The sequence below is a fragment of the Xylona heveae genome (genome assembly GCF_001619985.1).
Source record: "Xylona heveae TC161 unplaced genomic scaffold L228scaffold_7, whole genome shotgun sequence".
Classification (NCBI taxonomy): Eukaryota; Fungi; Ascomycota; class Xylonomycetes; order Xylonales; family Xylonaceae; genus Xylona; species Xylona heveae.
The window spans coordinates 1,350,526-1,362,581 of record NW_017264199.1 but is presented as its reverse complement, the minus strand read 5'-3'; the positions used below and the strand labels follow the sequence as shown (position 1 = coordinate 1,362,581).

General features: G+C 50.6%; 4 protein-coding genes across 4 annotated transcripts; 2 read left to right on the top strand and 2 right to left on the bottom strand.

Annotated features, from left to right (window-relative positions):
• Window positions 1–649: 649 nt before the first annotated feature.
• L228DRAFT_239848 (hypothetical protein) lies at window positions 650–1,923 on the top strand (the record flags this gene model as incomplete). Its single annotated transcript, XM_018331185.1, has 2 exons — window positions 650–724; window positions 805–1,923. The coding sequence occupies 2 exons, from the start codon at window positions 650–652 to the stop codon at window positions 1,921–1,923; spliced, it is 1,194 nt and encodes a 397-aa protein (XP_018187477.1).
• Window positions 1,924–2,968: 1,045 nt separating this feature from the next.
• L228DRAFT_239847 (hypothetical protein) lies at window positions 2,969–4,455 on the top strand (the record flags this gene model as incomplete). Its single annotated transcript, XM_018331184.1, has 2 exons — window positions 2,969–3,404; window positions 3,584–4,455. The coding sequence occupies 2 exons, from the start codon at window positions 2,969–2,971 to the stop codon at window positions 4,453–4,455; spliced, it is 1,308 nt and encodes a 435-aa protein (XP_018187476.1).
• An 879-nt stretch (window positions 4,456–5,334) lies between these two features.
• L228DRAFT_284039 (hypothetical protein) lies at window positions 5,335–7,571 on the bottom strand (the record flags this gene model as incomplete). The annotated part of the gene is made up of 3 exons (XM_018336181.1): window positions 5,335–6,957; window positions 7,022–7,443; window positions 7,511–7,571. 3 exons carry the CDS (start codon window positions 7,569–7,571, stop codon window positions 5,350–5,352), a joined length of 2,091 nt encoding a protein of 696 aa, XP_018187475.1. The 3' UTR covers window positions 5,335–5,349.
• Window positions 7,572–8,349: 778 nt separating this feature from the next.
• On the bottom strand, window positions 8,350–11,960 carry L228DRAFT_162961 (hypothetical protein). Its single transcript, XM_018329406.1, has 5 exons — window positions 10,217–11,960; window positions 9,978–10,157; window positions 9,478–9,907; window positions 9,204–9,424; window positions 8,350–9,136 (listed from the first exon to the last, which is right to left on the bottom strand). The coding sequence occupies exons 1-5, from the start codon at window positions 11,631–11,633 to the stop codon at window positions 8,508–8,510; spliced, it is 2,877 nt and encodes a 958-aa protein (XP_018187474.1). The 5' UTR covers window positions 11,634–11,960; the 3' UTR covers window positions 8,350–8,507.
• Window positions 11,961–12,056: the final 96 nt, after the last annotated feature.

The following is a 12,056-nucleotide window of genomic DNA, read 5'->3' as shown; positions in this document are numbered from 1 at the left end:
TTGACCACTGCACTGGCTCTTTCCACATCAACACTGTCTCTCTCTCACTCTCACCCTTGATGGTCGCTGGAATGGGGCCAACTGGGCGGCATTATTCGCACCCATAATTCCTATCTGCCAGCTGTGCACGGTACTTACCTTATGTACACCAGTTTTGTTCGTCTGTTGCCAGCAACAACCCCTTGAGAGAACCAGCCTACCCTCGAACACATTTTCACCCCTGCTCTCCCGTCCGTGCATATCATCAGGTGGGCCATTCGTTACACTTTTTGCTCTTTCCCGCTCAATCCTGGCTCTTCCCTTCTAATCTCACCTTTGCCCTTTGAACAATATCGATACGGTGGCTCCGTACACCCCACACACACCACAATTGCACTCAGAGACAAAAACCCCCTTGCCCATCGTTTAGTCTCTGCACTAGCAGCCCGACGACGAAAAGAGTCCGTCGTCGACATCGCTCGATCTTTCTTTAGATCGCACGGTAAACAGGTTTGCATCGGTCAGCCTACACCTTGTCAAAACTCCTCTTCAAAACTCCTAAGCCTTCTTTCTCATTGGACCTCGTCCCCCCTTTGAGTCCGATATCTTTCAAATCTCAAAGTCTCTGTCTCCTTGTTCACAAAACCGACGGGACGAACAGTGGACAAATATGTCTTCTCTTCGACGTCCGGAGCAATCCGGAGAAGTGGTGGAGAAGGTTTTGAGGAGAGCTGAGGTTGCCAGGGTAAGCACTCTCTTATCTCCTTTTGCTCATCAGCCCTCCCATTCAAACCTTCAAATTACTTTTGCTGATCTCAGTCATAGATGGCCCGAGTTTTACAAAACCGTCTTGCTTTGGCAAATTTCAAAGCCAGACATGGCTGGGAGAATCTCACCCTCGATACCATCGAACCCAAAGTCGAACAAGAACTCAAGCGGAAGCGACGGAACTCGAGCGGCGAAACCATCTCTGATGCTTCCTCAACTGTTTCTGAGCGTGCATATCCCTCAGGAATATTGAGCTCCTCGCCGATGGGTCCCGCTCTCTTCTCAGATGACATCCACCGATCCGGAAGCAGTGTTGCTGGACACCGTAAACAACCTACGCACCATACCTTTACAAAAGCATCTTCAGCACTTCCTTCGGCTCGAAAGCGGGCACGAGCCACGCCCAGCAATGGCTCCAACCTGACCCGACCTTCATCGTGGAAGAGCACATACCAGCTCCCTGAATCCTCCCCGGCACTTCAACGACAACAATCTCGGTTCTCCGTTTCGAATAAAGCCAGAGCGTCATTTGTCCCGGCAACCTCGCCTGTACCGGCGAATCCTGGTCATTCCATGCTGGGGACCATTTCGGACGATGACGATGACCAGGACCTTCCCCTCCACTCCTTTCAAGTCCACTCCTCACATATCAATTCGTCTCCTCGTACACCCCCACCAAGTCGTGGTGCCCGGCTGAACCGTATACGCAATGGGGATGTGGATCAAGCTCTTGTTCGCAATGGCGAAACTGGCGAAGAAGGTGCAGATCTGCTTCTTTATCTGGCAACGTCTCCATCCCCGGCGAATCCTGCAATGAAGGCACGCCTCTACCCCCCATCGACACCTCCTTCGAGAAACCCGGCGCTCCCTTCGTCGATGATGACGACACCAGGTGGTGGCGGGTTCCTGACCAATTTCGGCGCACCCATGACACCATCTCAAGCCTTCAATTTCGCCGACTTCATCAACGTCACGCCCAGCCCGGCACAAGGACTCTGGGGATCTCGTACGCCAGCTACCGTCAAGACTCCAGCCGCCACCAAGGAGGCTCGGAGAAAACTCAATTTTGATGCCCTGGTGCCCCCCAGCGGCGGGAGTCCCCACGTCAACCGAGACCCAGTCAACAAAGATACACTCGGCATGGAGCTCGGTGGAGAGTTGGTTTCACCGCAGTAGAGAAGAGTGGCTTCGTCCTTTGCACATGAGCTGGGCCGCAAAGGGTTATATCCTCTCTTTACGATGCAACGATGGTTTATGATTTTAAAGTGGCACCCGGAGGATTTGTATACGTTCTGTACATGGCAGGAACAAACCTTTTATGGTTCAGGATTTTGCCTTTTTCTGTTTTTAATTCACGTGGTTCGGCGTTGAGAGCAGGTGTCCAGAATGAGGGCACTTTTCATACGGGTATTGGAACGGTTTCTTTACACATTTTACTGTTTCAACTCGACAGACTGTGGTTTATTCCTTTTTATTTTCCATTCTTCTCAGCAAGGCTTTCCGTCGGCTGCCTCTATTTCATGTTTGCATTCCATACCTCATTCTCCGTTGTCCTCATGGCGGATAGGATTTTTTTTTTCCACGATTGATTCTTCTTCCTTTTCGCTTCGGATCAATTGCCCTTGCATCGTGCATTATATAGGCTTTTTGTGGTCTCATAACGCTGTGTTACCACCCGGATATGCGTCATTTTTCTATGCGGCTGCCTCATCCCCGCTCGGGGGCAGAGGTTAGGGCGCTCTTGTAGGTAGACTTGACTAGATGTAGTAAGAATAAGATAACAAAGATGTCAAAGGATGAAAATTTCGAATCAAGGCGAATTCAAACCCCGCATCTTCTGATACGAATGAAACTAGGGGGTTGTCGATTGCACCATCTCATCGTGTTGAGGTTAGATGCATCAGCATACAATGTTGATTGGAGGATCAAAAGACGCGAACGCGTTCCCAATCGCGAAGCTTACGCGTGAGCAGGTGTACTAGTCTATAGTAGGTAAATTGATCAGTTTTCGCGTGCGACACTTGATATCTCGGTTAAGATAAGATCTGAGGAGATTAGATCTCTCTGGGGAAGATTGAGAACCTCAAGAGTAAAACATCTCCGCAGATGCATTGAATTAACATCCTTCTCATTCCAGCACCATCCAGTGAAGTCGATTACATATACTTAGGCCTATTGGCCTTTTATACGGCGAACAACCTTCAATAATTTTCCATATGCGATGAATTCAAACGCAATATGCGGCGTGCGCGTCGCAGCTTCATCTTCGTCTCAGGCAACTTTACTCCGCAGGTTACACCAAAATCACAGCACAACGCCTGTCTCTTTTTTTGACATATACCTCCAAAGCTCGAGATTAGGAAGATGCAGTCAATTATATCAGCCCAGAAGATATAATAGCTCGGCAATTGCTGGGGGCAAGCGCTCTAGTGGCGTTGCTGTTAGCACGCTGGTCAGCAGCACCCGCAGCAGCAGGAGAAACGGCGTCATTACGACTGCATTCAAGACGAATGCTGCTCCATACGCTACTTCTACAACTCTCTCACGAGCCGACAAAGTTAACCCACCAGCCAGTACACGTGCGCCAGAACTGGTGCTCAACGAGCGGCAGCCTGATCAGAGCCAATTCTCGTTTCTCTTCCAGCGTGGAAGAACTTGTAAGTTTTGTGTCCCCGCCATCTAATGGCCACAGTGTCTTCATAAATCCATTCCTATCTGCGGCAATGATTATATCACTGCATTCATTCTTTCCAGCAAATCGATTTCCCGCAAGTGCCATTTTCAATCTTTGTTAGGACAGAACTAACCAGAGCTTGCTTTCTCTTTACTTCTGCAGATCTTAATTTCTACAAAGACGGTCTGAAAGCTATCTGGACAAATTGGAATCTCACCCGTCCGATAAATGCCTCTATAGCGGAGTCTGGATATAAGACTCCCGCTGACGCCGCGCGCGCCGGTGTTCTCACACGTAGTCAATACCAGCTTCTCCACCGCACAAGCTACGACTTGAAACGTCTCTTTGCGTTCGGAGGCATCTTACTTGTCTTTGGGGAATTCACGCCGTTCATTGTACCCTTTGTCCCGGCTCTTGTACCAGGCACATGCAAATTCGACAGTCTTGTACAAGGAGAGCGAGCAAAACTGGAATTACGCCGCAGAGAAAGTTTCCGACACATAGTCGCGCCGCTCCCTAAGCTGGAGTCCGAATCTGACTCAAAATCCGAAGTCGACCGTGATGCGGTAGTGCAACAAGACGCCAAGACTAATAAAACGAACAATGACCGTCTCCTCAGCGCCGTCGACCGCCTCAGTTCCGCCCAGCTTCTCCACATTTCAAACTCCCTCAACCTCCACTCCCGCCTGTACCCGGTCTCGCCTCCGACCGCCCTGCTGCGGTACCGCGTCAGAAAGTATCTCGCGGATTACCTTGCCGTGGATGATCTCCTGATTCGCAAGTGCGGCGGGGTGTCACCCATGAACATCGACGAGGTCAAGCGTTCCCTAGCAGAGCGTGGCGTGGACGTACTCGGCCGTAAGGAGAGCGACTTGCGCGAAACCCTGCGCAGATGGTTGAGTTTGACCGCGAGTAAAGAGGATGTTGTGCTGGAGTTGTTGCTCGCTAGGCCTTCTGTCTGGCCGTCTTCATCACATTCTTCATCATCGTCTACCCCAAGTACCACCGCCCAGAATTCTACTGCTCGACAATGATATTACTCTTCCTTCCCTTCTAAGTGTATTTCCCATTTATCCATGTATTCATTGATCCACTTATCCATACACCTATCATCGCCCATATCATCCATTCACCCTTTGTCTTAATAGCAAATTTTCTCAATCATGCATCCTCTCTCCATCTCGTTTCATACATATTATCTCGATGCCTCATCGTGTACAATAAAAACCTGCATGAATATTCGTCTTAGACTGCTGCTTATTCTGAATCTCTCTCTCTCTTCTCCCAGTCCCTTTGCGTCATTTGCCATTTCACGTTCCTATCACCTTATATTCTTATATTTCCCTCATATCTCCCTCGTCCATCACTATCTATCTTCCAAGATGTATTATAATCCTCACTCTCATCCTCCTCGTCATCCTCATATTTATCAAAATCACTGAATGGGCATAAATTAAACATACAATTTGGAAATTCCTTTCCCTCTTTTTTTCACTCAAGGAGGAAAATCCACATTGGCGTTGTGAATCGTGCTTAGGCTTCAGCCAATACAACATGCGCTACTACCAGGGTCCAGGGTAGACCGTTCCCTAGATGCGGCATGCCTTATAGAGTAGCCATCTGTACGGCTCTATCAGACTGTGTGTCTAATGCAAAGCAGCAGAGGTTGCTTTGTCTAGCAGGCTGCAGAAGCATCTTGGCCTCTAGGACCCCGAATAAGCGCACCGTGCGCACCATAGCGAATGCGCTGCTTCTGACCAACGGTCCACCTGAGAGTGTGCTGCACTGATGCCTTCACTGTAGCATAGGACCAGAAATAGGGCAGCACAAGACTAGCTCCAATGCAAAGAAATTGTTACGTTGATCATAATGTATTCTCTCTGGCAACACTATGCTTTTGAATCAAAGACCAAGTCCTCTGTAATTAATCATGGAAAATCAAAGGGTATATCGGGTGCAATAGTCAAATCAGCAGGCATTTCACTTCCCCCGGGCATCGTAGACGGTATAGGATTGGAAGTCATCCAGGGACCCTGATACGCCCAGTATATCCCATCTGGAGACGGAGGATAGGGATACAGGCCAAAAGAACCGTCACTCATGTCCAAAGCTCCGTCAAGTGGCAAGTCCGTATGACTGGTATCCTCAAGCTCGGGAGGAGGCGCTTCTCTTGAGCTCAAGTTGCGGCTGTAGCGGCGGCTGTGCTGCTTGCGGCCGATTGTAATCACCCCAAAACATGGCAAAGACACATTTCGAACCGCCCCCTTTTCCATGTTGTGACTGGCTGCGAGCAAGGTTTCTAGGGCTGCATGACACTGCCCGCACAGTGAACTTGCCAAACAATTAGAGCAATCTTTCATCGTTGCAACTGTCCTGTTGATCAAATGATTATCGGCGTCGTTCGTAGCAGCTAGATATGTGGTTGTGTGTTGGTCTTGCCGCTGACCAAGTAAATCGAGAAGCAGGATTACAGCAGCCGTCAATGCAGAGAAGCTCGTGAGCTTCATGCTGTTGTCAATCCTGGCTCTGGAGCGATCGGCGTCATAAATTTTCAGGTATGCCTTGAGCAGAATCCGGGAGCTGTTGACGCATGTCTTTCTACAGTATTCCCGCCTATCCCCCTCGGCAGAGCTTAGAAAAATTGGGAGATGCAGGTATGCCTTCAGCTGATGAACGTGCATGAGGCGATAGAGCCGAATACTTTTTTCTTTGAAATCGTGACAGGCAGATATCTGGTCAAGATCCAGGAAAGCCGGCGGCAGGTGAGAACTGACATCGTCTATCTGTTCACTGATCGAAGCTATAGCGGATAGAGAAGGACCATTGATGGCCTGGAGGCAATCAATGACGCGGCCTGTCAGGACCGACATATGACGGTAATGAAAAGTGACTACTGAAACCTGATCCTCAGACGGAATGTGTAAATCACACAACTTATCTGGCACTGAATAGGGCAGTCCTATCAGGAGGCTCACCCAACGGTCAGCGTCAAAGAGTTGCCAAAAGATTGAATCCAGTCTCTCCGACGCTCTGTGAGACCGATGGATCCCTTGCATCTGAACCAAGGAATTGGCTCTTCGATAGACAAGCCACGTACGACGAGGTTGCAGCGCGCTCAGATAACATAGGCCGAGGCTCATCAAACACTGCAAGCCGTATTCGGAACCAGCCAGTTCATCATCATTGACGACCCAGCGTTCAACAGGCGGGATATATCTTTCATAATTACCCACGCTCAAGGCGAAACAGACCAAGAGAGTAGCGAGTAATGCCGGATGTCCATCGTTGAAGGCTTTGACTGCGAAATCTTGGAGGGTCACGTCTGATTCATCCCCCCAGAGTAAGCCAAAGGACTCGCGCCAGATCGTCCACCAGTCGCTTCTTTTGTCGAAAATCTGTTGCATTTCACGCTCCGACGGCAATGCTGCACAGAGTCCTTTTACGGCTTGCGCATGTTGGGCAGAGATAGCAAAAGTAGGCCGCGGGTTGGTCCTGGAGTTCCGTGAAGACTGATCAAGGTCAAAGAAATGACCAGCCTGCCCTCTGGTTTTTCAGCAAAATTAAATGTTCAAAAAAGTCTTCATTTGACTTCTGACTCACCATTTCATTGTCAAAGAGCTTTACAAGTGGTGCACAATCAGTATGTACACGGTCAGACCGGATATGTTGCGACAAGCCAGCGGTCTGATCATTTGGAGAAGTTTCCCCTGACAGCGGAGCTTGATTTGGGACCGACGTGCAAGGTATTTGCTGGAGCGACTTTGCCACTTTGGTTCGCAAGCATTTAAGAGCTTCTGAAAAGGAAGTGGTCGTGATGGATGATGACGATGATGAATTCAACTCAGGACCAGCAGGTCCACTTGAAAGGAGTTCCGATTGATCTACAGCAGCCTCCGTAATATTTGGGCGCTCTTCCGGAAAGCCCTGGGACTCACATACTGCTCCGCGTCTGGAGCAATTTAAACATTTTTTCGACGGATATTCCCCTGTTGGAAAGACACAGCGAACCTTTCGCTGTCGACCTGAATCTCCGTAGTCAGCGACGCCCAGGGAGAAGTTTAGATAACCTAGTTCATTCTATTTACTTACACTCCACGCAGCTGTGGGTGCCCTTTCTCATTTGTTTTCTTGCCGGCCTCGGATGCGTCATTGACTCAATCGCACTAATTTGACATCTTCACAGATCCAGTCTGTGTGTACGTGCAAGGCCTGCTCCATAAACGAACTCGCCTGCAGATAAAATCCGGGGTCGGAAATTTTAGAGTTGCAGCTATTCCCTTCGGCCTGCAGCCGCGTCCTTGTGCGTCGGCAGTGGCGCTATTCATCCGAGTCTGAACTTTCCAATTCCCCTTCAGTTCGCATTGATAGTTCACAGTCGTTTAGCCAAACAGGCGCGCAAGAGCGCCAAAATAGATTTCCATTACATATAAGCGCAGATTGTCACACCTTAAAGTGAGAATTTTTAACTAATCTTCTCCATATACGACATTAAGAGTACCTAGGTATTTAAGTCTAAAATAAAATCGGAAACGAATAGGGGAATCCATATAGAGAAAAAAAGGGAGCTTAGATGGTATTAAAAAAGCTAACACGCGAAAGGAAGAAAATAAAAAACGAAAAATAAGAATAAGAAGAAGAAAACATTTTGAGAATTATTTGAACATACATGAAAATTCCCGGCTCCAATCCCGGTGGCAATACCAAATGAATTCCCTAGATGCCCAGACACCACTAAGCAAGTGAAAATGGCCTTTAGCAGCCAGATAAGCATAATTTAGTAAAAGGCTAAATATCGCCAGTTCCAGCTCCTAGCTCCGGCCGCCCAAGAGAAAGGAAGGAAAAAAGAAAAAGAAAAGAGGAAAACAGAAAGAGAAAGATGCATGGAAATGATGCCACGCACAGGGAAAAAAAAGTTCCTATACACCATGAATTCCTTTTTTTAAATAAAGACCAATCCTAGCAACCCGCCGTGCATAATCAAATGAAACAAAGTTCTTCAGGTCGTTGGGAAAGGCCATGATATCCTTCGAGATTAACGTTGTCTCATAAAAATCATCATCTCCTATTTCATTTTTGCCTTGGCGGATCACTGTTTCCACTTGGTCAGCTGCTCCATGATACTCTGCACTTGATTCGTTGGCTGCTGCATTTGCGGTTGCTGCAGAATGGGCGACTGTTGCTGGCTCGCAGCTTGAGCATTCGCGGCAGCTCCAGTCAAGAGCGATGCGAGCGCGGGGTTGGTGGCCAAGGCCGCATAGGGATTGACTTGTGGCGGCTGAGGCGGAGGAGCGGCGACAGGTTGTGGTGCGGGAGCTTGTCGAGCAGCGCCACTGAGAAGGCTGGCAAGGTCGGTCGTCATAGATGTCGCCGATGCTGGTGTGGGGGGAGCTGGAATAGGTGTCATCGGAGGCTGTTGCGGCGTTTGAGGTGAGTTTTGTATGACGCCTAGCAGTTTCTGAAGAGTTGGTCCGTCAAGTGACGTGATGAGGTTGGCGAGATTTGGTGTGCCGGCCGCGTGGGGAGCGGCAGTAACGGGTTGGATCGCAGGAGGAACAGCAGCGGCCACAGGGGGAGGAAGAGTTTGGCTGTACGGGGGAGTGCTAAATGCTGGTGCGGGCACACCGTATGGCGCAGTTTGGAGGGGCGGTGCTCCATGTGTCTGTTTTGCACGCACAACGAGTTCAGCGCAGATGTGCGGGTCCAAATTGTCGTATTCTGAAGAAAAGTTAGCGCGGAGAACGGGGTTTCAAAAACATTACTAGGGATGAACATCGAAACGTACCATCGAAGCGGACATTGTCCGCACCGCCTCTTCGGTCGAAAATCTGGAGAGAAATTCGTCCTGTTGCTTGCGATGCGCGAGTAAGCTTCGAAATGGCTTGTACGCCTTCCAAGATTTGCCTCCGAAAGACAGCCTCTTCAGAAATGCGCGAACTAAGGAACAGCACGTCTACACGCAGAGCTCTATCGGTGAAGGAGCGCTCGACAAAGGCAATAAAGTTTCTGTGGAAATGGTGTCAGCAAAAATTGGAACGAGATTCACGGCTACAGCCTACCTGTCAAGTTCATCTGACAGAATTAGCTGCACGTCAGGCACATCCTTAGGGGCGCGGCGAGGAAAGGGCAGCTCGTCTGCGGGAGCTTCTCGGCCACGGGGGCTACGACTTCTGTAGCGGGGGCCACCCCGCCCGAATGGCGAGCGAGATCTGCTTCGGCGACGTCCGTCATAGTGGTCTCGGCCGCTCCTGTATTCATCCCGTCCGCCGCGGAATCCTCGCGGCGAAGGAGACCGCATCGGGCGGTAGTCATCTCGCCCACGCGGGAAATCCCTGTTTCGGGCATCAAAAGCGCGGTCAACCCGATCACGACCGCCTCGGTATGAATCTCCTCCACGCGTATAGTCTGGCGAACGAGATCGTCGGCTGCTCTGTCGCCCCGAATCCGTTGAGCTACGTGTATTCTTCTGCGGTTTCGAGATTTCAAGGTCTGTGCCGGCAAAGGTTAGAGGGGGGAGACATCGACGTTGGGGTCCATAGAAAAGATTGGAAAGACTTACGCATTTTCCGCCCGCGCACGCTCATGCCTTGCTCAGCTTGCAACGCACGATAGCAGGAACCAGCTTCAAGGAACTGCACGAAGCCATATGCTTGCTTGATTGAAATTTGTGCGAGACGGCCATGTTTGTGGAATATATGGAAGAGATCACGCTTGGTAACTTTCTCAGTCGGCAGATTACCTATGACGAAGGACAAAGGATTAGCACGAGCTGGCAACGAGGCTCGAATTTACACTCACCGATGAACATTCTCGAGTTGGGTGGGAAACGATCCCATTGTCCCTCTGTGACATAGACCCGCTCATCGTGAAGAAATTCGTCGTATTTCTTTTGTATCTCCGGGCCCCAAGGCACTTCGGAGTCGTCGTCGCTGCTCCGACCAAGGCCCCTCTCACTCTTATCCTTGGAACGGTAGCTCTGCGCCGAGGAGGGACTCTGCTGTTGCGGCTGAGCGGGAAGGGCACTCTGCTGAAAGGTCGCGAGCGGTGGAGGGGGGAGTCCATTGGCTACCGAGGACGTGCCTGGAGCTCCGGCGGCGACGAGCGAGGCAAGGCCACCCTGCGAGGGACGATAGGATGTGCTGGTCTGAGGAGGGAAGGGGGCGGTAGGAGAAGCCTGCGTATGCGGGTGATAAGAACGGATATCGTCGCCGGGGGCATAGTTGGGATGCGTATTGGGTTTCTCTTGTGGCGGCGGACGCGGCGGCAGATTGGCAGGCGGGGCAAGGACTGCGGTAGGGGATTTGGCAGCGCTGGCTGGTCTGGGCACAGTGGAAGCTGTGGTCGGTGAGGCTGTCGTGGCAGCGGTGAGTGTCTCAGCACCAGGTGCAGCATTGACCGTCAAGGGAGGAGAAAGATTCTCCAGCAAGGTTTGATAATTCACTCCTCCCCCATGTTCTCCCTCACCAAAGCTTACTCCGGTTCGATCTCCTGCTGGCATGGGGACAGACGCTTTAGCAGCCTCATTCAGGGCGGCACTCGGTGCTAAAGCATCACTGAATGTAGGTGGTTGGGCTGTAGAGCCAGCGGAGGCATTGAGGGCGCTCGACAAATACGTGCCCATATCTGAAGGGAGCTCGCTGACCGAGACGGGAACACGGTCAGTCTGAAGGGGCTCGAAAGTCTCAGGAGCAGAAGCACCAGCAGCAGAAGCATCCTGAGGAGCAGCAGTAGGAATAACAGGAGCACTAGTAGGAGCAGCAGCACCGGTGTTAATTGATAATGAGGTGGAATTGGCGGGAGGAGCCGTGATGGATGGAGGAGAGGTTTGATTATCGGATCCATCTTCATCGTCATTGTCTAAGGACATGGCATAATCGTCGGTGCCATCTTCTACCCCACTGCCCTCGGGAGAGGGTCCTTTTTGATCTACTCCCTGCTCAAGCTCTGCTTGAGCTTGAACTGGTGGTTCGGCGTGGGCGGCGACGGACTGAGAAGCATTGGAGGCGCCGATGGGCTGATTCTGGACGGTGATGGCGGCGGCAGGGTTTGTTTGGCTGGCAACCAGATGGCTGGCCGTGGTATTAAAGTCCGGGTCCATCTGGTATTCAAGTATGGGAATGTTGGATGGCTCCGGCAGATGGACAGGACGCGGAGATACTGGAGAGAGAGTCTTCCCGCGAAACGCTGGTGCTTCGGGCGGAGGAGTAGAAGTCATGTATGCGGCAATTGGTTATAGGGAGACAACCCAGCAAGAGAAGAGAAGAGCAGAAATAAGTAGTAGAAAGTAATGGCGTTGGAGGAGAAGGAGGATTGGACACGGCAGTGACAAGAGCAGATCAGGGCTCAAGTTATCATCTACAAGACGAGAGAGATGGAGAGAAAGATGTAGTATTTCTCGTGAGGAGCTCACTTGGGAACAACAGGACTAATTTCTTAGATAGAAACGTCCGCGTCGGTCTCAAGATGTAGTAGAACGGGCGAGATGGGCATAAGCTTCAGCAATGGATTTGCGATGCAACATCCATGTCGAGGCACGTATAAGATCCGAGGTCGTCGGAGGAGGCGAGATGGAGAAGATAGTGCCCGTCGGATGTGAACGCGGAGGCCAATCTGAAAGGGCCAAGGAACACCGGCTAGT

Bases quoted from the DNA above. Each gene is read 5' to 3' on its own strand.
- L228DRAFT_162961 (XM_018329406.1), bottom strand. From the start codon at position 11,633: ATGACTTCTACTCCTCCGCCCGAAGCACCAGCGTTTCGCGGGAAGACT. The intron at 9,908-9,977 runs GTAAGTCTTTCC...TTGCCGGCACAG, and splicing joins CGTGCGCGGGCGGAAAATGC to ACCTTGAAATCTCGAAACCG. The intron at 9,425-9,477 runs GTAGGCTGTAGC...CCATTTCCACAG, and splicing joins CTGTCAGATGAACTTGACAG to AAACTTTATTGCCTTTGTCG.